Source organism: Strigops habroptila, chromosome 3, assembly GCF_004027225.2.
Source record: "Strigops habroptila isolate Jane chromosome 3, bStrHab1.2.pri, whole genome shotgun sequence".
In the NCBI taxonomy this organism is placed as follows: domain Eukaryota; kingdom Metazoa; phylum Chordata; class Aves; order Psittaciformes; family Psittacidae; genus Strigops; species Strigops habroptila.
In genome coordinates this window covers 38,805,072-38,831,716 of record NC_044279.2, presented here as the reverse complement: position 1 = coordinate 38,831,716, position 26,645 = coordinate 38,805,072, and the positions used below count along the sequence as shown (strand labels likewise).

The 26,645-nt window shown below is 40.6% G+C and overlaps 1 protein-coding gene across 2 annotated transcripts in view; it reads right to left on the bottom strand.

The window, feature by feature from the left end:
- Positions 1–10,139: 10,139 nt before the first annotated feature.
- Positions 10,140–26,645, bottom strand: part of TPH2 (tryptophan hydroxylase 2) — a 50,448-nt gene continuing 33,942 nt past the window's right edge. Inside the window, exons 9-11 of one of the 2 annotated variants that reach the window (XM_030479020.1) lie at positions 18,399–18,494; positions 11,063–11,196; positions 10,140–10,972 (exon numbers count right to left, since the gene is read on the bottom strand). In XM_030479020.1, coding sequence (XP_030334880.1) covers positions 10,798–10,972; positions 11,063–11,196; positions 18,399–18,494 — 405 coding nt within the window. In that variant the 3' untranslated portion in view covers positions 10,140–10,797. The remainder of the gene's footprint in view (positions 10,973–11,062; positions 11,197–18,398; positions 18,495–26,645) is intronic. The other variant, XM_030479021.1, reaches the window with a different exon arrangement.

Genomic DNA, 26,645 nt, shown 5'->3' with positions numbered 1-26,645 from the left:
CAGGTTGCATTTCCTTTCACCCTGAAGTAAACACCTCATAGAACAAATTTGCCCCATATTCACTCTTGCAATCTGAAGGGAATGCTGCATTTCTGTGTTTTACAAGGAGTGGAATAATTGTACCACTGCAAATTCCCAGCCATGAAGCCAGTACACCTGGTTTGCCCAGCTTGCCTACACCTAGATGCAGTGTACTGCTCCCAGAAAGGGCAGCAGTAAAATCACCCTGAGACTCAGCAGACATTTAACTGGGCACCTCTGTCCGAGTGACACTGAGGGAGGTAGCCCTGGAACTGATGATTCTCCTCCTGTGCCTGGACAGTGGTACTAATAGCTTAATATTTGTAAGAAACTAACAAAAAATGGTGCTTTTTTTTTCTCCTAATATGCTAAGATTAGGTAATTCTTCTGCTATTGATAATCTTCAATCTCTCTCCCCTACCAAAGTCATGTAGACTGTTTTTGTCTACTTTCTATCCCTTTTCCATTATATCTACAGGAAAAAGACAGGTACCTTCCTTCTGCTATGCAGAGTTCCCTTCGGGTCTCCAGGAAAAACGTGCAAAATGGGTGCTATGAAATTCATGCTCTTCAGCTGCTCTGAGGCCACTGACGCATGCCATTCCCGTCAAGGCAGGTTCTCTCTGCTGCCTGCCCTACCTCCTCGGCAAGATTCTAGATTTCAGCACCCACATTGACTGCTACTGCTGCCATCAATTTAAGTGGCTTTCAGACTAAAAGCATTTTTTGCATCAACTTTATACTTATGGTGAGCATAAGGGGTAAGGTAGACTCAGATTCTCCCATGAAGTGACAGTCTCATCACCATCTAGCAGAAGGGGCAGCAACAGGTAATTGCTGCTACTGACTTCTGTTTTTTTTACATTTTAGCTATACAATTTGAAGTAAGACTCCCAAATCCTCAACTATGCAGATCATTACATTTATTAATAGCTTTCATCTTTATAGCCATTGCTTTCTTCCACCTAACCCATTGAAGCTCAATGGATTTTAAGTGCTCTACTGAATTTATAGTTTGGGACAGGGACTGCCCTTTTAAAGTATATTTGTCAAGAATCTCCTTCCAAATAGCCCTGATAAGCACTAAGGTATCATAAATAGTCAACATTAACAAGTGACTAATTACACTTTTCTGGAAGGCTGTTCCATTCAAACACTGATCACATTAGCAAGAAATGCATGCAGTCAGGGCCAGCCCACAATCATTTCCAGATTAAAAACTGAACCTCCTTACAGTCCAAGTGATTTCTACTCTCAGTAAAACCAGGGTTAAAGGCAGAAAAATGTCATCCTGTCTTGTAAAGCAGCTTAGCACATTTACCAAACGCCTCTGGGAGATGCATCCCTTTTTCACCAGAGCTTTATGTGGCCAATTCAGCTGTAACAGTTCTGGCTACTTTACTATCAACAATTTGACAAGTGGACTCAAAAAGGAAACATTTTGTGATCTCCTTTCACAAACCTGGATACGGAAAACATTGAATAGAAATTGAAGACCAACTTCCATTGGCATTTTTCTTTCAGACCTATTTTCCCAGGGAATTTAACTTCATTTTTAGAGGAGTGTTCCAATAGACTGCTGGAAAGATAACACTAGCTTCATTTCCCTTCCCTCCAGCCTTAAACAACCAGGATTTATACAGTTATTTTTATTCTTTTCAGATACCGCAGCCTTGCCTGTTTATAAAATGTAAGAGGTAGACAGATAATTGTACTATTTCACTAGTAAACAGGGAGCTGAATATGAAGCTGAGCTCAGAATTGGAAACCCTGTCAGAATGTTGGTGAATCATTGTATGAAACAAATTGTTCACTTTCTGTTCAGTCCATTAGCTACAAGGATGGAAAGAATTGCTCTCACAACGCATAATGCTGCAATTTCCTATATTCACTTCGCACTTCCCCTTTCCCTTCTGCAAATCAGAGGCATTACATTTGAGATTTAATTCGCTCCCTCTAACCACGTTCATTCCCAACTCTGACAAACCAAACTATTGCTCAGTGAAAATGCAACAGCTTTTACATAGCATTCATGAATATAGTGCTCTTCCTCTCCTTTGGAAATGAGGTAATGGCACAAAAACACAGGGAATTATATAGACGCCCCTCCAGCTATCCACTTGCAAACAGCCCCCCTTTCAATTCTTCTGAGCTTTTTGAGAGATGGCGTATCAAAACTGAATTCACATGAACCCCATGTCATCAGTATGCCAGACTTTATGATGACATTGTGATGAGAAAATCAATACTTGCCCACAGGTACCACACAGTTGCTCATGCCCCTCCCTTGTGTTTATAAGCCTGGGGGAGCCTTTGACATTTTTAATAGCCCCCCAAGTGTTAGGCTTCCTAAGCAAGCTGTTTAATGCAATTCTGCCTCTGAAGTGGGGCAAGGAAAAGCGTATTGGTACAACTGAGAGCCCTGACTCTCCTAGAGGGCTTCACTCCAGCGATGAGGCTGGGCTTAGCATCCTAGGCAGAACTGTGTGCTATCAACCATATTCATCCTCAGACCTGCACTAGGCTGCCCACTTCTGTATGGCAATGGTCTGGGTGTGCACAGCAGTGAGAACCCACACAGCCTGTCAGATCCACTGTTCACTGTTACTGGCCTCAGAGAAGAGGGGGACACTGGGCAGCTGAGAATGACAACCTGCACAGTTTCTGCAGGATGACTGCAATGGGAGAGAGGCCTGGAAAGGGTGACTGTCATTTATCATAGCACCGTGGAATGGTTTGGGTTGGAAAGGACCTCCTTAAGATCATCTAGTTCCAACCCCCCTGCCATGGGCAAGGACACTTCCCACCAAGCCTGATACTTACAGGGATAGCGCTGATGGGAATTTATTGTGTTGGGTTCTTTTCCAAACTGAAGCTTGAAAAGGTATGAGAAGATTTGAAAGGAGAGCTATGAAATAAAATCCTTGGCACTATTCAACCACTCTTTACTAACTTCCCTGCACATATGACAGCATACACTAATTGATCCTGCTACACAGACACCCACACACACAGCCTGAGGGGTTGCCCTATAAAAACAACCCACAGAAGATGAAAAGTGGTCATTTGACGCCACAGTAGAAGCGAGGAGTGGGAGCTGTGCTCTGAGACTCAGGTGGCTTCCTAACTTCTGCTCTTGCCAATGACCATGGGCAAGAGTCTTCCCTTGGATGCATGAACTTTGCTGACCAACAGTAGGAGGAAGCAATGAGATCTTGGAAAAGACCAGCCCTTGTTGCCTCTGCATCTTCTGCACGTTGCATTTTTATTCTGGAGATAACATTGCAAAAGAGGCTTTTAAAAACGAAACGAAATAAGGAACAGGCCTTGTATGCCTGACTTACAGCTCTAGCTCCTGCTCCAGCAGACACAGACCTGTCTCAGAAAACAGTGACTGGATTGAGATCTGAAGGTATAACGTAGCATTTCAGTCCAGCAACTATGAAATCTTGTTTGAGCTACTTATAATTGAACTGACTGGCACTGACACTAAAATGCCTCTTCGAATACGTGCTGGTTTTGCAGCAGTTGAGATTCTGACTCCCTGGTTCCCATGTGAGACACTTGCTTTTTCACAACTTTACCTGTAAGTGATCTGTCACGGGTAATCATTAAAAGGGAATTCAACCAAATTGGTCATCCAGACAAATTCTGCTAGAGAGGCAAATCCACTGGGTGCATAACTGTAAACTCATTTACCATAACGTGGTTGCACTCACATCTCTGAGGCTAGCAATTCGCTACAAGGAGGGATGGTGAGGGAGGGTAGCATTTTGGGTGTACCCATTAAGCCCTGGGAAATGACAGCATCACATCTTCAGCATTACTCTACTTTCATGTAAAGTAGCAAGACTGGGCAGAGAGTTTGGTGGCAACAAGAAAAGCTCAAGGCAGAAAGCGCTAAGAGCATCAACCATTCTATAATTAACATATCCCTTTATAATTCTTACGGAAAAATAAAACATTAACACATTTCAAAAGGTATTTTGCAAAAGAAAAAGAAAACAGAACTGATTTATTAGGAAATAGAAGTGATTTTATGTGTGTCATGCTGGTCTCAAATCACCCCTTTTGTCTCCTGTGTGGAAGCAGGACTGTTTGGCTCTGGAGTAGTTTATTGCTGCTCTGTTATCAGAACTGTATCCACGCTGAAGCTTGCACAGAAGGCAGTGATGTAGGTGTATTTGGGTTGCATTTCAGGTCATGTGCCAGTTCAACACAGACTGGAATCTACCTCCTGCTGCTTTGCAAACAACTTTTTTCCTCCAAAGGTGGAGTGTGGAAGCAGCAGCTTCTTCTCCATTGTTTTTCCTGGACATTTGAAATTTCCAAGTACATTAAAAAATGTCCACGTGAATATCCATCACCCACCTGCACTTTGAAGTATGTGACTATGTAACCCATTTCATACTTATTCCACCTGAACAGTCCACTCCAGGCCAAATCCCAAGAAGATGCCAGCACGCATTTTTAGTGTTGTCTTAGTGTCTCGGCTGTCAGCAAAGAAATATGAATTCTTACTCTAAGGTGTTGGAGGGCCTTTTTAAACTAAACATAGTTGTTTTGAGTAGACATCACTGAATTGTGGTTATTTTTGTGTTTACTTGCGTTTTTCTCTAGGATCAGTTACAAAATGAAACAACAGAGGTTTCATGGAGCATTTCAACTGAGGAGAACATTATTCAGCCTCAAGCTCAGTTAAGTTACAAGAAATTGCCAGTAAAGATGCTCAAAGACATCTCTACAGCCCTCACTATGTCAGCTAGGGGGACTCATTACTAATAAATATTCACCAGTATAACCAGAATCTCTCTCTGTGTCTCAAATGCACTTTGAAGCCCAGAAAAGGAATCTGTCACTGCTGTCCTACTCTTCACGGAGAAGGTAAGAATTTCACTGTGAAACATCTCCAGAGTTGGAGTAGTTGATATCACAGAGCATAGACATTATATCACAGTACCAGAACTACCTCCTTTAAATATTATTTGGAAATATGATAATAGTTCCTCCTGAGATAGAAGGGAAGCTGCCACATTTCTAAAAATACATAGTCTCCTGCTGAAAGAAGAAGTTTCCAGGTTGGGGTGGAAAGCTGATTTCCTGAATGAAAGAGCATTGCACTGATCCTTACCTAGCCCTCAATGTGGCACTGGGCTCAGCAGCAGGTCTGGTCCCCAAGTTCCCTGACCAGCTGTGTCAGGGGCCTGAACCAAAACTCCCTTCTGGACTATACCAGTGGGTTTCTTTCCCTTGGGAACCAGGGGAGTTATGGAAAACAGGCTGCTCTCTGCCCAGATTTCACCAAGACACAAGGTTGATGTGTGGCTGGAGCAGTCGGGCTTAGAAGCTTGGAACATCTCCAGGTTCTTCAGATTGTTCAAGGGAGCAGAGTCTTCCTGATGGCCCAAATGAAAGATAGGATGAAAACGCATTTCCATTGTGTCTATAAAGTTGAGAAGCTTTAAAGCTTGTTTACAAAAACAACAAAGGCTGGTTGCTCACTATCAGTCTTCTGCCTCTGGGTAGCTGTAACTAGCAGTTAATTTGCACACTGGGCTCTCTCAAATGTCCTAGGAACTTAAAATAGAGCACCGTTGTCAGCATTTAAGGCTGCACTCCAACCATGGATCCTGTGGTCCTGCACTTAGGTTGGGGCAATCCCAAGCACAAATGCAGGCTGGCCAGAGACTGGATTAAGAGCAGCCATGAGGAAAAGGATTTGGGGGTGTTGGATGACAAAAATCATAGAATCATAGAATGGCTTGGGTTGGAAGGGACCTTAAGATCATGTAGTTCCAAACCCCTGCCATGGGCAGGGATGCCTCACACGAGACCATGTCGCCCAAGGCTCTGTCCAGCCTGGCCTTGAACGCTGACAGGGATGGGGCAGCCACAAGTTCTCTGGGCATCCTCTTCCAGTGCCTCACCACCCTCACAGAAAAGAACTTCTTCCTTATATCTAACCAGAACTTCTCCTGTTTAAGCTTGAATGCGTTACCCCTTGTCCTATCGCTACAGTCCCTAAGGAAGAGTCCCTCCCCAGCATCCTTATAGATCCCCTTCAGATACTGGAAGGCTGCTATGAGGTCTCCACGCAGCCTTCTCTTCTCCAGGCTGAACAGCCCCAACTTTCTCAGCATGTCTTCATACAGGAGGTGCTCCAGCCCCTTAATCATCCTTGTGGCCCTCCTCTGGACTTGCTCCAACAGCTCCATGTCCTTTTTATGTTGAGAATACCAGAACCGCACACAGTACTCCAAGCAGGGCCTCACGAGAGCAGACTAGAGGGACAGGATCACCTCCTTCGAGCTGCTGGTCACACTCCGGAAGAAGCAGCTCAACATGGTGCAGCAGTGTGCACTCGCAGCCTGGAAAGCCAACCATATGCTGGGCTGCATCAAAAGGATTGTGACCAGCATGTCAAGGGAGGTGATTCTCCCCCTCTACTCTGCTCTCATGAGACCCCATCTGCTGTACTGCATCGAGCTCTGGGGCCACCAACATAATAAGGATGTGGACATGGACCTGCTTGAGTGAATCCAGAAGAGGGCCACGAAGATGCTCAGAGGGCTGGAGCACCTCTCCTATGAAGACCGGCTGAGCTGGATTTGTTCAGCATGGAGAAGAGAAGGTTCCAGGGAGACCTTAGAACAGCCTTCCAGCACCTAACGGGGGCCTACAAGAAATCGGGAAAGGGACATTTTACGGGGGCATATAGGGATAGGACAAGGTGGAATGGCTGAAACTGAAAGAGGGTAGATTTAGATTAGATAGTTCTTCCCCATGAGGTTGGTGAGGCCCTGGCACAGGTTGCCCAGAGAAGCTGTGGCACCCCGTCCCTGGAAGTGTTCAAAGGCCAGGGGCTTGCAGCAACCTGGTCTAGTGGAAGGTGTCCCTGCCCATGGCAGGGGGGTTGCAACTAGATGATCTTTAAGGTCCCTTCCAACCCAAACCATTCTAGGATTCTATTAATTCCCTAAGAGAAGATGGAAAGAGAAGAACCACTGTTGGTCAAAGACTGAAGGAGGAGGCAGAGATGCAGTACCAATGCCCTGCCATGGTGCCTGCTGACCATTGCTGCTCTTGTGAGCTGGCTGGAGCCCTTTCACGAGGACTTTTCCAGGCAGCTGCTCTGAGGGACTTCAGGACATCGTACTGCTTTTCCCCTGGACTCAAGATGGGATTGACTGTGCTAATATCACTCCTGAGAGATAGCAGCCTAACCTGTTCTTCCTAGACAATCTATCCCCCATGTTTCACTATTACACAGCTTAATGCTCCTCTTCTGCAATTTAAGTCCATTAGCTCTTGAGGCCAAAGAACAGTTTGTCCCTTCCATTTTGCAGCTATTTCGATGTGTTTGAAAAAGGTTATCATGTCTCCCCTCAGTCTCCTTTACTCTAAACTAAGCAATCCCAGCTTCCCAGTTCATCACACAGAAGCTAGGCTGCTGCTGGCTGGTAATAGCTTTCAGTAACTGCTGACTGGGCTGGATTTGTACCAGCAGCCTGTAGGTGAAATCCTTCAGCAGCTTTAGCTCTCTGAGCCAGGCTGTCCTTTCAAAGATAGGAAACTTTCTTCTGTAATCCATTACAGCAAAGCCATAAATATACTTTATAGTGCAGTGAATTTCTGGAATTTTCTTCATCACATTACAATATAATAACAAAAAGAAAGGAAAAGACACCTTATTTTGTGAAAGTGTCCTGAATGGCTGAACATAAAACAGGATTCTAAACAGGTCTCAAAAAGTAGAGAGGGAAAACACCATATATTGTGTTAACACTTTTCCCACTCCATTCCCTCTACCAAACAAATGAAATGAAATGCATGAACCATGTCTTGGTTTGTAAATGAAACTTGGTATTTGTATTTGCTGCCATGTCTCAGAGTGTTGTTTTTCATTTTAGACTTTGCATGGCAGTAAACACTGCAATGCTTTACATTCATTAAGCTTGGGCCCATTTACTCTGTGCAGGCAAAGCAAGTGCATATATCTTAGACCCATAAAGCATCCGTTCAGAATTACACAGGAAATAAATGAGCCTAAGTCAGAAGTCCAATTTCTAGAGTCCAGTTCACTAAAGCTAAACAAGCACCTTAGATAAATATGGCCTATTTTAAATGAAACATTAGTGTAATCTGATAACTGTCAATAATTCTCTCATTATGCCTAAATGAGCTTGTCATCCAAGGAGATTGCTGCATGGCTGATCTTAATTTGCTAATAAAAAACTCAGAGAAGAATTTCAGCTAAGCTGAAACTATTTAATTCATAAAAGTGCAATAGTGCACTTTTTAAAGCATTACTTCCCAGTCCTGGCTCCTGACTGGCTGAAGCCCAAAGCCAGTTTGCTCTACAGCCTGTAAGAAGGCAGCTTTGCTATGTAAAAACAATGAGCAATTGTCCCTCTAAATCACTATTATTCCTTAGCCCATTATATTTAATTTATTTTTAATCATGTTGTATAATAGAAATAAAATCATTGGATTAAGCATATATCTAGCAGCAGGAGCCCATTATCCTTTGACAATGTTCTCTTTCATTGACATTATATCTTCATTGTAGACAGTTTCCTTGCCATCATTAGTCCTAAAACGACTATTGGATTTCCAGGGTTTCTCCCTAATCCATAATAAGATTTACTTGCTAACAGCACAAAACAAAACAAAGATATGCTTCTATTGTTTTACTGCTATGGAATTCTTATTTTAAGCTGTTCAGAAAAGTCAAGAATTAATCCTGATATTAGAAGTGTTTCAACTTTTCCTGCATCATTCTGGTTTAAGCGAAAGCCTTAGTAACTTTGTGAGCTTTGGAATGTTGTTACTCATTGTGGCTTTATTTTACTTAAGCAAGCAACAATACTTAGTTCTTGAACTGAGTAAGATCTACTATTCCTTGTACAATGATTTTTTCAGACCACTTAAAGCAAAGCTCAGTACAGTCTGTTTTCTCCAGAAAGGGCTACAAGGAGTTTGTCAGATTCCATGGGAAAAAAAAGGAAGAAACTTCCATGCCAAGGTTGCCAGCAATTCCTCTGTGGTAAGTGCTAGCTAACAGAGTCAGCGCTAACATCAGGAAGTTAAAAACCCCTCCAGCATGCTGATCCCCATGGGATAATTCAACAGCTCTTCATCTGTACCAACAGCAGTCACAGTTAAATCTAAAACTAGATTTTTCCACACCCTATTAACAGCAACATTAGAATGCAGCAGGGACCACCCAAGGAAAAAAGCATTTTCTGTTATCTCATAGTTATCTTTGAGGAGGTGGCAGATTTCCCAATGAAAAATTATCCTTATAGACTGCCTCTTATTTAAGGATATGCTGGTACTACCAAGTGGTGCTCTTTTTATGCTGAAATTGCTAGCAACACTTAAGAGTATCTGCATGACTCTTTCAGCTGTGAGTGCAGCTTCAATAGATGCCTATTTTCCATGCATGTAAGCTATGACACTTTCACCTATACTGACATGATCTGCATAAGCCATGTGATTTCCATTAGGAAGGGTTCACACAATAGAGTCAACTCTCCATTATCTTGGCTAATAGGAGAAGAGAATAACCCAGATAAAGAAAAGACACGCACAATTATTGCTTCCAGATAAGAGCCGGCTCAAATATTTCTGCATTGTGCTCCCCAGACAGAGCTTGTACTTCTGTCAGAGCTTGCTAACATAGACTTTAATAACTCAGGCATTACCTGCATCCACCTGGTACAAGCTAGGCAGCTTGGGTGTCTCCATGATTTAATCACCCCACAAGTAATCTACTAATTGTCTTGGCTATAATTGAATAACAACTTCTGTATTCACCCTTTTATATGTGCTGATACTGACACAGCATAGACCCAGTCATGCATGGCCATGTCAAGGTTGAATGTGGTATAATGAGGAAAGGCAAATTATGCATGAAATGCGAGACAAGTATGTTCAAAAGACAAGGGAATGCAGAGGGCACACAATGATGTAGAAGGGCTTTATATTCACATCTAACAACCCGGAATTAACACAAGCACTTCTTCTCTTATTCCCAGATGGCCCTCGTAGGGGAAGTATGCTCAGGACTCTCACAGGTAACACAGGCAGGAACTAGAACTACCTTTCTACATGAATTGTCAGAGGTTTCGTGGGGTTTTATTATGTTGCAATTATTCAGCCACGTTGAACATTTGTCAGTTGTGAGAGCTCATAATCTGTAATCTCCATAGACCTTTTAGTACTGATACATAGCCTTCCTGATCTCAGCACTGGTATATAAATTGTATTGTTCAGTCACAAGAGGCACTCAGTTCTGTTACAGATATATGGGCAAAACATCGTCTTCATCACTACAGAAAGAAATGCAGATTCTCTTATGAAGAAAATGAAAATGTTGCAAGTATTTTTTTCTGGATTTCTATGGGAAGGAAAAGGATTATAAAGAAATAAACTCAGACTTAATGAAATCAGCAGCTATTTCTTATACAATGAAGTGAAATATCTTACGGAAACAAAACCATTGCCAGGTAAGTTTTTAATGGTATACTTGTACATGACATTGTACTGAGGAATTGATGATTATATTTTGCCACATTCCATGTTGCATTTACGAATTAGCATTGCCTTGGTTTGTCTGCGCATTACAATTAGACAGAGCTACACAATGATGCAAGCCACAGGCCAAGCTGTAAAGGGAAAATTTATGGGTTTGAGAAGTTAGCCGTATCGTGTGATATTATAAGACTGGCTACAGAAAAAAGCAACTGATAGCAAATCAGAGCGCCACAAATATCAAATCCCCAAATATCTGTTCATTTTGCTTAAAGCATCACATACAGTGTTTAGATCACTGCGGAGGTCCTGGACAACATTTTCTATACTCCTGGTATCCTTCAGAATCTCAATGCTTTGTGTATATGGATTGAAATACACAGAAAAGGGACGATTGATTGATTTGGCGAAGTCCCTGAAAGAAAAAAGAAAATTAACACATCTGGGGTTTTTTGACTGCTAAAAAGGAGAAAATTAGATTTTTGAGTCAAGGGAAATAATTTACCTCATCTTTTCTTTGGCTTCTTCAAAACTTTCTGAAACAAAGTAAGCTTCCTGGAAAGTAGTGATAAGGCATTCTTGCAAACAGGTTGTCTTTGGATCAAATGTTTTCACATTGGCCTTGTCAGAGAGAGCGTGCTGCAAAATACACCAGAGGATCTGTTAACCCATTGGTTAGTAGCCTCTCTCGTTTTACATACAGCGGTTTTTCAGTTTGAACAGAATAAATCATTTGTTACTTAAAAAAGCCCTTTTTATGAAAGTGATTTTTTCCCCAAAAATTATTATTAAAATAATACAGAAGAGATTAGAAATTCACCTGCCATGCAGACACACAGACATAAATCTTCAGCTGGAAACAAGAAAGTCATCAAATAACCATTCCTAAATATTTATCTCTACAACTACAAATATGTATATGCCCAAAATGTCACTTAACTGGCAGAATTGATGATCATCTTGGTGGGTGAACTGAGTCTGACCAAACCATTCATATAATCTGTGCTTTACATTTCCAGGCCAAAACCATATACTGTTTTCCTAACCATGAGTTTAAGAGCAAAACTATATATCTGAAAACTAAATAATGCTCACTTATTGCATGCTGATAAAACACACTACCATTCTGCCATGTACTGCTGAGCAATAATGCTCCATATAGTACTGCAAGGAAAAAAATAAATAAACAGGCACAAATAAGTACAGAGCAGACTCTGGGCAGATGACGCATCAAATGCTGCTACCCAGAGATTTCCAATTAGCCTTTCTTTTTATGTGACAGGCATAAGCCATTAGAAAGGACACAGAAGTTTCAAAACTGAGAATCACGTACTGTGATGTTTTCCAACACAACATTTTTCTAGCTCCCTTTTCTACTTGAATACTTGTGTTAGCTTTTGGATCTACCTTAACTTTTAGAGCACACGTATTTTCATTCTCCGTGCTCCGTACAGAAGTATAAGCTAAGGAAACAGAGCATATTTAGGCCAACTTTCAACCTTCTTAAGTCTCCTAATATCTACCCATAGTGAAGATGTACATGAAAAGCATGGAGAAATGACAGGGAGGGAGCAGATCCCTGAGGTCCAAAGGTGCCTCTTATTTCTTTACTTTTTTTTCTGCACGGACATTCTTTATAGCAGAGTAAGGTATTAATATTAAGGTATTCACCACACCTTTTATCCAAGCTCTTGCTTATGCTCATTTCTAAATCTCTGTGAAAGGCTCTGAAAATATCACACTAGCTCTCAACCTGCAGTCTCCAAATAACAGGACATAAAACTGGAACAAGAACCTCTTCCTCCCACCTCCTCTCTCTCCAAAAATAAATACATGAAAAATTAATGCATGAAAACTTAAAATGTCAGGGAATTAACTTTCTTTAGTACATGTATCTTTTCCTTCTCGCAAGGTTTGCAGTTTCTAGCCAGCCATCAGTTAAACAGGTTTGAAAAAATAGTCAGAAATGGTCTGTCTCGACTAGCATCCTCTTCTAAATGGATTGCAGGAATGGGCTCACCATAGGCCACTGTCTATATCCATCATCACTTTCTCCTTGCAGAGCCATGATGTGGTTGAGTGCCTGTAAATTTAGGCATTTACCTTCTTCTATTAAAATGAATTTGTTTTTCTCAATGGGGAATTACAACTCCGTGGGAGGCTAACTATAGATAAAAACATCTCCTCTTAAGGTGCCTTCGTACTTCCAGGTGAGACTTGATATCTCAAATGTCTAAAGCATAAACTTTTAAAACTCTGGGTGAAGCCCTGTGCAGGGAATCAAGAGAGTGATATGGGTCACATTTTCTTAGGAACTGAATCAGTAGGTGACCACTTCTGGCTCATGGATTCTTTCCTCTACTGGGACAGCTTCAACAGAAAGGGTGACAGTGTTGTCCTCTCCTCCTCCACTCACTAATGGCCTCTGCTGGGCTAGGCCTGCTCCTTGGGATATAAGACATTAGACGCGAGAATGGATTCAGCCTGTGGCTCCTACATCATGAACAACTGCTCTGGTCACTTAGCACTGATTTTATAAAAGGGGAGAATTTAAAGAGAAGAAAAAGCTAATTCTTTATCACAGTGGATGTGTTCTGAGAAAGCCCTCCTGGTTATTCTCCTCAGATCTTCTATATGAAATGACTCCTCCTTTCTGGACCCCAGTTCACAAAGCAACTCTGCAGAGACTGGGACGGGCAGAAACCAGGAAACACAAAACCTGGAAACAGAGGGTAAAGGATTCAGACATGCCTTCAAAGTTAAGTGACAACTGATCAGTTATTTTTAGGGATGCAGCTTAGGAATGAAGTGCTACATTCTGATGAACTCACACCCAAGATACCTATCTCCATTCTAGGATATGGTCTTTTGGCTCTTGCATCAAGCAGGCATTGTAATGCCTACTAAAGCAATGGGAAACATCTCTGTGAATCTAGATGGTGTTTTCAAATCCTGCAGTGTAGTGCCTCTGATGTCTACTATTGACTTGATACACTGGCACCACCAACGGCAAAGTTCAGAAACTGAACTGAGCCTGCAGACAAACCTTCAGATAGACCATAAACTAACTGGTGTGAACTAGGATGGTCAGGACACTGACTCAAAGCCAAGCTAGAGGGTTTTTTTCAGAAATATTACAGTGCTCTAAAATGTTGGTCTTTGGCACTTTCAACATTATGAAGCACAGAATCTCACCGAAAAACTGTCTGGTGAGTCCAAAAGCTTTCAATCTATATTTTCTTAATGCATGCTATTCACTTATGTTCTGGTTGGACGTTCAGTTCTCTGTTGAACTCAAATGAGTAAGTATCCAATACAGATTTCTCCATCAGAAACCTCTTCAGTTATCCAAAGAAAAGTCAAGGTTAACAATCATATGGAATGCAGCTTTTGGTCAAACAGAGCATCTCACCACCTTGCGGATTTGTGATAACTGTCTCTAATGGCCCATTCATACAAATTGTACTGCTTATGCTAATACAGCCATTGGTGATTCTCATTCAGTTCAAGCAACAAGTGTTTGGAGCGAAGCTTCCAAATGAATCATCTCTGATTCCCAGGAAAAGCAGCACTATCATCAGGCAACTGGACAGCTTAAAATCAGACAACTACCGTACTGGAAATAAGCACAGCACAAAAGAAATGCCTCAATGACCTGCCAGATCAAAGATTAAGAGAATGATTGAGATACCTAACCATACGTCTCTAGGGCCTAGGATGTTCGATGCATCTGTACAGGGGTGGAAGATATAGCACAAGTCCTAAAGAAGACTTACGCGTTTCTGGAGTGGCAGCTGGAGAGCTGGTCAGATGTACTGGGGCATCTCATATGGCACCAGGCATTTACACTGAGCTGAGAACCATTAATCACTTCCTAAGTGCCCACTATCACTGACACATGTAGAAAGGTTGGTCTTGTAATTTCTCCTCTGAGTACAAAAAATGGAGTGTAATAATACAACTTGGAGTTTTCCAGTTTCACCAAAAAAAAAAAAAAATCCAAAACAAAAAGCAAAATCTTCAGCTAGCAAGGAGAAAACTTCAGATGAGTTATAAATACTGCACTGTCTGAGGAGTACAGGAGGGCAGAATAAGGACACAGGTGAGAAGCTGTCAGTGTGCCAGTACTGATTTTATTGCCTTATTATTTCAAGGTGGGACAGAGTCTTGGAAAACCTGCTCTTATGTGTTTTTCTGCTTATCTACAACATAGGTTGCAAATCTGACAGTGTTCTGATTTTACCAGTTTGGGTTTTTTTTCATTAGTATAATTTTATGTATTGTTTAGACAAATAAGGGAAAGAGTATTTAAAAAGGGCACTAAAATGAGCATCTGGGATCCAGGAGCTGTTTTCTCTATCATCTTCATACTCTTCAGAAAAATGAGTCAAAGCTTTTATTTGAATCATTTTGGTTATAAAGCCTAATGCTGGCTCTCCTTAACATAAATTATCATTAAAACAAAATATGACTGGATATCATATTTGACTTTAAAAATCTATACAGAAAGATTTGAAGTCTACCTCTCTGTTAAATATAGAAGCATATAACAGGGATATATGACTTGATTTACAGCCAACTAAAGTTGATAGGAGTCTTCTTTAATGAAAGAATTCAAGAGAGCATCATACAAAGCAAATGGATTAAAGTTTCCAAAGACATTTGGACTGCCTTTTAGAAACAGTTTTAATAATTGAAATGTACATTATTTCTGCCTTATCTCTAAGCCCCAAATATATGCTGTGTAATAGCGTTAGCTAGAGTTAACCTGACTATATTAGGCAGAACATTTTATAACTACTTACTGTATTATTTGTTTCCCCCCAGGCTTCACTTTTAATCTTCTCTTTCTCCTTATTTTGTTGTGCTTTTAAAATTTTTTTGCCTCGTGCTTCCATAACATGCACATCAGGAGCTGCATTATTCAGTTTCTGAAATTTGAAGTCTACGTACTGAGTAGGGAAGAAGACTTGAAGGAAATCCTACATTGATCGGCTGGTGCCCGCATTTCTCTAGCTTTTATAGTTCTTTGTTGCTGAAGCTGTTGACTAGATTGGCAGAGTGGAGACATGTAATATAGAAACCAGGATGACTGAACAAGCCACTCACTCATCCGAAAGGTCCAAATACTGTAGGCCACCTCCATCCTGAAAATAATGCTACTCATTTATTTCCAGAAATTTCTAAAAATTATCCATAAAATTGGGCACTGGTTTGCTTCCTGTAAATAATACTGTTGCATTGAAAAGAGAGCTGATAGGGTGGGCAGCTGGCGAAAGGCTTTTTTTCTTACTATCAAAACCATGCCTGTAAAATCAAGGCAGCACAATTTGACATTGGCACAAGATCTACCTTCCTAGTGACAAGGATAAATAAGTATTTGAACTTCTTCACAGATTGGACTATGGGCTCACTATTACTGTTGTCTTAAGAATGGCAGTAGTTATTTCTGAAACGGCTTCTACACTCTGACTCCTATAAGAAGTATGGAAGTTGCACACATGAGGGTCAGACTTCATAGCCATGCAACCTGAGTCCCCATTCATCCCCACTCACCACAGAAATATGTTGTCATCATTTTGAGAGCAATTCCTGTCATCCATGAGGATGTTACTTAGAATCAGGATATGATATCATCGGGATCTCTACTAAAGTCTGTTAAATTAGCATTATCTTTCAGACACCTTCAGGTCAAAGAAAACATTTTCCCTCCCAGTAGGTGCTCAGAGGTGAAGGTAAGGGAGGTTACTTTCCCAGGAAACACCCGAGATTGGCAGTGGCTGTGCACCAATGTCATGGGCAGCCAGACACTCTCCTTCCGAAACATGTGCCTGGTGTATCTTGTTGGCAAGAAGCACACTCACTGCCAGGTTTCTGATCTAGAAACAGCTTCTCTCATGGTCCTATTAGCAGAAAACTTAGTGGTTTACACTTTTTTCCTTACCTTTTACCTTATTTTCTACCATGGAGCACAGTCCCAGATGTTTTTCACCTTACCAGTTTCTTCATGGAGACTGGCTATTTGTGCTATGGTGCTGTTCTGTGCCTGCAGCACACAAGTCCTTAGTTTCTCAATAACTGAAATGTTTAACTTAAGTCCCTATGCTCAGTATATGCAAGATCTGGAGAAATTTAATAGCTTACAATACACAAGAGGTCAAACCAGACGATTGAATAGTCCCTTCTGGCTTCACATCTATGAAATACATATGTAGTATAATAGAAAAGTATATAATATTATTGATTTATGGCAAAATTATTATGATATATGACCATACCTTTGAAGCAAATCAGTACAGTCCATTAATGGGCACATTTTTTAATTTTTACTATTGCTTTTCAAAAGGATTATTTTTTGCATTTATACTATGAGATTACTGCTGAGTGAAGAACACAGATTTGGGATCACAAATGCGAGGTAACAAAATACGCACACTTGACAAGAACAATGTGTTTGTTCATGACATTGATGGTAGAAGATTTGTTATGTTCTTGACTATTCATCTCCTCACTTTTATGCCCTTAGATTTTGTAAATGATGTGATAGGTATTTTCAGGGTCATTACCTAATGACCGTAACTGTTAAATAAAGTTTAAATAAAAGGCCTGATTCTCTGCAGACTCCTGCATGGAGTTTGGGGCTTAGCACTGAATGTTGTAGGGCCAGAAGAAAAGAAGTAGGACATACTCATCTCTCTGCACTTAACCATCTTTGCACTGTCAGTATAAAATATTGCTAGGCTGATACAGAGTGCTTCTGTGGCTGAAGTATGCACTGAACTTAAAGCAACTGTAATGCAATTAAAGAAAAAATATTGGAGAAGGTAATTTTCTTCAACCTTTTTTCTACTAATGAAAGAATAGCAATTTGACTAATGAGCTTCACCGTGAATATTCTCAGTTACAGGTGAAACAAACAGAAAAAAAGAGACTGAGATTCTTCTATTAAACTGCCAGGTAGTTCACTAAAAAAGCCAGCCCAGGAGGGTGGGAAGAAGTTTAAACATAAATAAACAGCAGATATATTGCAAAAGTTTGTAAATAATCTTGTGTATATGCTTTCTAAAACCAAATCTTTATCTGAAAAGCCACCAAGAGTTCATTTAGGTGCCAGAAGATAGTACTTCTGCCTCTCCCACCCTCCCGATCTTGCCAAAAGAGAGATGTATTATGTCCCAAATTACTAGACTTGTGACAAAATACCTTTTGCTTGTTCCCTATGTTTTCTAGGCATAAAAAGAGGCAATAAATGATCTACTACAACTACTCACACCATGCAAGGTTAAACACTTTCACCTTTATAAGAACAGGGCTCAATGTATTGTCACATAGGCATGTATTTCAAATCTAGTATGAGTTCGTATGCATGATTTTAAATATGATTAAACTATTGAATCAGGACCTTAATAAATGTTGTTCTCTTAATATCAATAATTAATCAATTGAAATACACTGGATTACTTACAATAGAATCACATCTGATTTCAAAACATTTTTTGTATGCTTTAAAAATATATGCTGCTCTTCTAAACAAAGTTTGCAGAGCTAAAGGCACCCTTACCTGTTAAAACCTATGAGCCTTCTATTACAAGAAAGGCAAATTCAAACAGAAATAAGTTCTGTAGTTTATAGTTGCTTTGGTACTTTGGGCCTTACAAATCCATTTCATGCTTCAAGTGGCAGCTGGTATTTCAAACAAAGCTTTTAGGTCAATATCATACTTTAAACATAAGCTTTTTATCTTGACAACTTTAGCTGTTATTTGAAAGTCAAAGTATTTATATCCAACTATTATTTTGTTAAGATTTAAAAAAAGTTGATTCTGCTTTAAGGACACATACCTTTAACTCGCCAATAGAAGACAGAAGTCCTGCCCCATAAGCACGTAGCTGTCCCTCTTGCTTGCAAAGGCCAAATTCAATCGTAAAAAAATAGCACTGCAAGATAAACAGATACACATAGTGTAGCTGCAAACAGCCACTTCAGCAATGACAATTGGTACCATATTCGCTTGATTGCCCCACTTCTTCAGAATTTCATGTTTTTCATATAAATTCAGATAAAGTATGTTGTTACTGCTAAGTACTTTAAATGTCATGGTCTGCAGTAGCGGAGCTTTGCACTAAAATGTGAGATTCTGCTTTTTTTCTGAACCCAAGCAGTTCACAGGAATGGCCAGTTAGGAACAGACAAGCAAGATCATTTAGGTATCAAAGGCACTGATTGACAGTAATCTGCATAGATTTTTGAAACCTCCTGAAATAAATGATGTGGCTTGAAATAAAATCCTGCAAGGTAGTTGGTCTGCCTGTCTAGGAGCCTCTAAATATCTCTGAGACCTAGTTCAGAGCATGCAGCTTTAAGCTCAAGCTGATTTCACTTTAAAGTCTATCACATATTTAAGTGCTGTCTTGAGTTAGAATTAACTTACTTGCATGTATGTGTTTAAGGGCCTTCTTGAGCCGAGGCCTTAGACTTCACTTGATTTTACACTGTCATAAATGAAAAACTAATATGCTGCTTGGCTTCTTGAATTACAGAAAGAAAATTGCAGTCAATTGAATGAGTCCACTTGACCAACCCGTTACAATTGTTCTTTAGGTCTACATTCAATCAGGTAACATATCTGAGCTGTAAAACTGATGAGGAGCTGTGAAAGAGAGGTGCTAAACCGACATAACAGTACTGTAACTAACTTTGCTGTATCCACCTAACAAAATTAAATGTTACGAAGGCTGTAAGAAGCACAGATAGCTCACTGACCACTAAATGCAAGACAGTCACTTCTGCTCCTATGGTACCGAGTTTTAGTTTGGTTTCGTTATGACATATCAAGATTGTTTTTTGATGCTAGATCAAACAGTTGAGATTAAGTTAGCAACTATTTCTACATATGAAGGTTTTAGGAAGTTGATTTCTAACTTATGTAAAAACATTACATATATTGCATATATACACACATGCCTATATACATACGTGTGTTTATTACGTTATCTGACAATTTTAGTTTTTGTGCAAAAGGACATAACTCCACCAAACCTAACAGATTTGCATGTCTTTGCAGGAAACACAAATTTAGGATAAGAACCAAGTATTTGGTATTAAGTCTTAAGTTTTTCTGAATTACTTGAGAATGAATCCTAACATGATGACTTTTTTTCATCCATTTCCTTCTTAAACCCCCACTCTTCCAGGTTGAGTATCATACTAAATGCAAAAGAGCAGAAATTAACAGCTCTTTTAAGTTCAACAAATGTTTAGAAATTGAGAAATGATTCATTTCTCTGCCTCATAGAAGTTCCTGTAGAGCTAGTGATTCATGCAGCATGGCACTATACAGAGGGGTGTGATAAAAAAGAATAAAAATATGAGCCCTGTGTCTGATCCAAAGCTGCTAAGTCAGCTGGGAAGAAGGAAAGGTTGTGGTGACTTCAAATGCCTTGAGTCAGATTCCATCACAGCAGCCAAAGGCACAGATATACACAAGGGGAGGTGAAAGCACAACACTGTCAAGCAAAAAAATACCAATAAAAATTCAAAGTTCCACCACTGGTCTTGCTTTTGACTCAAATAAAGGCAAGCTGGCATAAAATATTTCATTAGATTTAATGAGCTGGTGTCACCACTTAAAAGAAGGCCAAGACAACTGGTTTCCAAAAAAGACATCTCAGGGACAAACAGCCAGGTGCACAAAATGACAAAGGCATCACTGGGAACGATGAGTGAAGCTGAGAGACCTACTGCCAAAATGAGTACAAAGTTAGCTTCTCTCTCTGAATATTTTGGCAGGAAAACCTTCAGGAGGCTGCCTACAGTCCTGGTTCTGTACATGCTGGCACTGTCAGCAATGAACCACTCAGCTTTACACTTTAAATCCCATTAACATCTTTGAATTTGCCCCCTCCCCATCAGCTCTCTTAAAAGAACCCATCAGGTAACACAGTTCTTATGCTCTGAACATGAACACTGTGACAGATACACAGCAGGACTGGGATCCTGATAAAACACAGTGGTGATCACAGTCCTTTCCATTCCTAAAACCAAGCTAAAAAGAGCATGGTCTCGTGTTTGTCTGCTACAGATCTGTAAGAGCAGTCATGACTTTGTTCCCTGATGTGGGATACTTTTACTGTAGACCTTCCTCAGGCTGAGAAGGACCAAACCAATGTCATGCTGCTCCCAGCAGAATGCCCACTCAGCAATCCATAGGGACAGCAGAGGGAGGGAAGAGAAACGCTCTCCGCTCCCCTGAGGACGTGCACTGTTGGGGAAAGAAGGGGCAGAAGGCAGAGAGCTAATACTGGCAAAGGTGAGAGCAATCCCTGCTGCCATGGGGTAGGGTGCACGTAAGACAGAGGGAGACCTTAATTGTACTTCCTCCTTGATGGACACACAGCACACAAAGAGGAAGCTTTTTTTTACTTAAGTTCAAAAATTATTACAATTGCTACTATTATAAAAGGGAGTCATATTTATGACCCAACACTCGCTGATGAGAGCCTATCTTCAGTGTTGATAAAACTTGCACTCTCGGTATAACTAACTCAAATAAAATGCATACAAAATGACCAGATGATAAAATATGTCTGCCTACTACTAACTTGTGGTATTAAGCTACAGCATTAAGAAAAGCCCTTGAGATGAAAAGCGGATTTTTTGATAAATTTGCCATATGCAACAACTACAATTTCTGTATTTAAGAGACCTCTGCTTAGCTAAGAAAACGCAATAGCTCACCCAATACTGCCATCTTCAGATCATTAGTCAGCAACACACGATTCCCCACCCGCCTCCACTCACAGACTCACTCGGTGCCTTACGAGACTCCGCAGGCTTTGGCAAGCTGTGCTCTCAAGTCTACAAACACCGAGGCATACTGATAAGGAGGTTGAATGTTAACTATACAGAGGCACGTTTTATAGACCAGATGCAGAAATACCCACTTAATGACTCTCTTTGTATGGTAAACCACACTGACTGTGGTAATCTGTATTTTATATAGGATAACTATAACTGAAACTGGAGTGGGAATGATAGGACAAAGAAATGGCTGTTGAGAAGAATAAATTTGTTAAAGCCTCACCTGAAGTCAAATAGCTGATTATTGTTGTTCTATGTGGTTATTTGGTGAATGCAAGCACATGCTGAATGCAAGCACATATGGGGCACACAAGCTCTCGTTCTGATTCCAAATCTTAGACATGTCTCTAGCATACTCCCCAGCCTGTGGCCCCAGGCATGTGGCCCCTCTACAAGCTACAGCACCTCATCTTTGGGGTGAAGTGTGGCTTTGCTACAACCTATAGGTAAGCTCTCGAAGTAGGAAAGATGTCTTTCCATGTTGTAAAAATTCAGTAGTTCTTGAAGAGCCTTCAAGTAAAATGCAACTCCATTAGCCAAACCAGCAAAGTAAGATGAAGAATCAAAGTGCCAACTGAAGGATTAAAAAGAATTTTTAAGCCAAGAGACCCTCCCCGGCCCTGACGAGAAGGGCTTGGGGGTGTTGGTTGACAAGAAGCTCAACATGAGCTGCAATGTGCACTTGCAGCCCAGAAAGTCAGCTGCATCCCGGGCTGCATCAAAAAGAGCGTGACCAGTAGGTCGAGGGAGGTGATTCTGCCCCTTTACTCTGCCCTCATAAGACCCCATCTGCAATACTGCATCCAGCTCTGGGGTCCCCAACATAACAAGGATGTGGATCTGCTCAAGAAAGTCCAGAGGAGGACCACGAAGATGATCAGAGGGCTGGAGCATCCCTCCTGTGAAGACAGGCTGAGAGAGTTGGGCTTGTTCAGCCTGGAGAAGAGAAGGCTTCAGCAGGACCTTAGAGCAGCCTCACAGTACCTAATGGGAGCCTACAAGAAATCTGGGAAGGGAATTTTTACAAGGGTATGTAGTGATAGGACAAGGGGGAATGGCTTTAAACTGAAAGAGCATAGATATAGATTAGATATTCAGAAGTTCTTTACTGGGAGGGAGGCGAGCCACTGGAACGTGTTGCCCAGAGAAGTTGTGGCTGCTCCATCCCTGGCAGTGTTCAAGGCCAGGCTGGATGAGGCTTGGAGCAACCTGGTCTAGTGGAAGGTGTGCCTGCCGTGGCAGTGGGGTTGGAACTGGATGATCTTAAAGGTCCCTTCCAACCCAAACTATTCTGAGATTCTGTGAGACATCATTGTAATGACTGAGACTGTGCCAGAAGCACAAGACAGTAACCAATATGATTTTAATTTATTTCTCTTATTTAATGAAAGTACATGAAAGATACTTTACAGTCATGCTCATGAAACACTGTCTACATGGGTCCAAAAATTATTAAATGGATCGATGGAAGAAAATCCTATTAAGGGCTATTAAATACTAATAGAGCAGATCTCTTCCTTCAGGCTCCCTGAAGCAAAAGTCATTAGCAACTGCAGCAGCATACCAGGAAAATATTTCCACAATACGGCTTTAGGTCTACACTGTCCTTCAGATGTCTGCAGTTTGCCAGTATCAGACAAGATACTGGGGTAGCTAGTCTGGCCCCATATATGTGAGTATATTATAAGAGTCAGATAGTTGTCCTACTATTTGTCAGGAAAGCCATGGCTAAGTCCAAGCCTGGTCTCCAGGATAAACACAATCTCTGCTCTTCATGTTCAGGTACTGTCTTGCATTATAAACTAGACTATCAGAAAGAAAAAGAAAAAAAAAAGTGTCAGATAATAATAATAAATTTTTTTTCTTATTATTCAAGGCTGTTTAGAAATTTTCAAAGGCAGGAAAAGAGGACTGATAAGTTGAACTCTCTTTATCTTAATGGTTTCTAAGCCTTAGAAAATCACTCACATCACATCATTTTGTGATTGGGAATCTCCCTCCTGGAACGTACGCAAACAGTTTGTGCAGGGGTTTGGGTGCTAAGGTCATAAAGTTCAAAATCTGCTACCATAAAAAGGCCTTTCAAGCCATTCCACTTCTCTTAGTTTTCTTATCGTATAGCATAGAGACCATTATTTGTGTTCACTTGGCAGTTTTCAGCATCATGTATAACTTGAGATTTTATCTGTTCTCTAAAAGAACTTTGTAAAGATGTTGTCAGGATGAGTCCTGAGAACACCAACCATGTCAAGACCCGATTTCACTTGCACCTCCTTGTCAGGATGGGAAAGAAGGCAAGATTGAGTAACTGCGTGACTGCAACCCTAGCATATGGAGAAGATATGCTTCACCACTACAGGAACTGGTAATGGGATAGGGCTACAGCCCCAAACTGACACACAGTAGCACAATCACTTTACATATATATATGAAATTAGTTGTTATGAATACAATTACTGATGTGTATAAATACTTGCAAGACCAGTGGCAAATAAATATCCTTAAGAAAACATCTCTACATTCATTCTATTGTATTTAATATTTTTAATGAACCATTCTTGATTCAGATATGTGTTATGTCATAGAGCCATAGAATGGTTGGGTTGGAAGCAACTTTAAAGATCACCTACTTCGAATCCCCCTGTCATGGGCAGGGACACCTTCTACTAGACCAGGTTGCTCCAAGCCGCAGCTTCCCTGGGCAACCTGTTCCAGTGCCTTACCACCCTCCCGTATGGTTGGCTTTCTGGGCTGCAAGTGCACGCTGCTGGGTGATGTTGAGCTTCTTGTCAACCAACACCCCAAGTCTTTCTTCTCAGGGCTGCTCTCAATCCAGTCTCCAGCCAGCCTGTATTTGTGTTCACAAAAATGTTCACAATATGCAAAATATGTTCACAATATGCAAGAATTAATTCCTTTTTCTTTAGCAGAGGAGGCTTCTAAAATTATTCACCTAGCGATTAAATCTCATATATAGTGGTAATTAATTATCTTGTAAGAATATAGTTATGTACAATTGAAGGACTTCTAAAAATCCAATTTTTAGAAATCAATCCTAAGAATTAATGAGGGTGTTATCCTCTCCTCTGTAAAAGTTGTTCAAATAGCAAGCAAATGTTGATTCAGAGATATTGGTGACTCCTGTTCACACTTTCTTTCTTCATTCATAGCTGTTGCAAATAAATTTGTCAATAGTTGCTTATTTTTCAATCTTAAACACATCAATAGTCACCGAAAAAACACCTGGCATTTCACATTAGAATTACTCAAAATGCACAGCCTGCTGAGTAGTATCAAGAATCTCCGCTACAAGAAACAGATAGATATAACACAGGTAACCCAGGCAACTAGCCAGTACAGCCAACATTAAAAGTCCAGACATCAAGCAATGCCGGCTATTTGACAGCTATTCTTGTGGGAACATTATTGAGTAGAAAAGCAGGGAGATTTCTGAACAACAAATAAATCTCATGATGAGCTTGTGAATAGATCAAAAGCAGAAAAGAAGTAAAATTCAATGGCTAAGTCTCATTACAGATGATTCGCCAACCTCCAACAAAGGCAGTGACCCTACTCATAGCCAACAGCGCTTCTAAATAAGAAATCAAAGTTTAATTATTCTGAGTTACCTTCCTGAAGTATTTTGTTCAGTGTGCCACTTTGAAATGTATTTAGGCTCACTGAAATGAGGTTTCCTTTGGGGATTTCAAAGTGTATATATTTAACAATATTCTTTTCTCCTCATCTGACTGCTTTGCATTCAGACCTTTCACTAAGGCTGAATACTTGGAACAATCTCTTTATAAACAGAAGTTTGAGTAGATGTGGTGCTACTCATTAGAGCACTCAGGATAGATGCAGACCAGCCCTCACATTTCTGTTGACAGCCATAACACACAGCATACCTACATGCAAATGCCTCTAATGCAGAGGCTCGACATACCCAGACAGAACATGCACCATAGTGAGCACAGGGGGCTTAACCCCTTGTGAATAGTTTGAAATGATACGGGGTTTTTTTCAAGAGTTTCTGGAGAAAAACTCATAATGGTAACCAAAATAAAATTATTGTCATGAGTTTGTAAGGAAGAAGAAAATTTACCTCAAGCAACAAAATGCTACACTAATATTGGTAAGGAGTAACACTGTACCTCCAACACTGGTGAGCCCAGCCAAGACAAGACAATCTGTATGGCAGTTGCCTACCTTGTAGGTGCAATACATCTTCTGGAATAAGATCTGGAGGACACCCTTATTAACACTTTTCTGTTGCTTGAGAGAATGTGTCTTTCTGTTGATCATTCTCACATGAAGGAGGCCCTCTTGCTACTCTGAAGAGCAGGCAGGGAGAATAGAGGATGAAGCACTTCTGGGATCTTTCTGCTGCTGCCACTCCTCTTAGTTCCCACAGAGTTGGAGCCAATGGATATCACACTCCATGTCTGAATTGCTCCTAAACAATCTGAATTCAAGCTTGCTCTGCTCACAGATGATGTCTGCCCACCCCTCAGCTGAAAACCTTGGAGACTTTTAGAGCTGCAGAATCAAGAACCTCAACAGTTAAGCAGAAACTCTTTCTGTGTAAAAGGCTGGTGTTTCCTGGCCAGGCAATAATTCTCTTCCACCAAAGCTAGTAGCCTCAAAGATGATACATAATATCAATCCCACAAAAGCACACTTGCCTCAACCTGCTCAACACTGTCAGAGAAAGACCTCCTAGTTCTTTTCAACATAATTAAGTAGTAGTGCTGAAGCTTAACATGCAGCTAAGGAGACGAGACCATTGAAAATATGAACTGCTGCTTAAATCATTCATTGAACATAAGGCATTGAAGCCCTAATGCTTCACCCTTCCTATTTCCCCTTCCCTATCATTTGACTCTTACCTTGAACAATTTCTAAAACCTGGGGTTTTAAGGTTTATTAATTTCGTATGGAGTTATTAAGAACAAATGATGTGCAATAATGAGCCATTCCCTTTCCACTTTATTTTACAACATGTAACATCAATTCATGTTCAGCGCTCCCTATGGTAGCTGAAGTATTTGCTCATTTTTTTTTCAAGCTGTTGCTTCAAATTTCAGCCATCTAGAGATTTCACACAGCTAACATAAGAGGCACAGTCAGGTCTTTCAACATGTTAGCTGAGACTCCAAGAGATGGGGTCTTCTGAAAGTCAAACTAAAAAGAAAGAAAAAAGGAAAATAAAGAAAAGCAGAGTAAACACA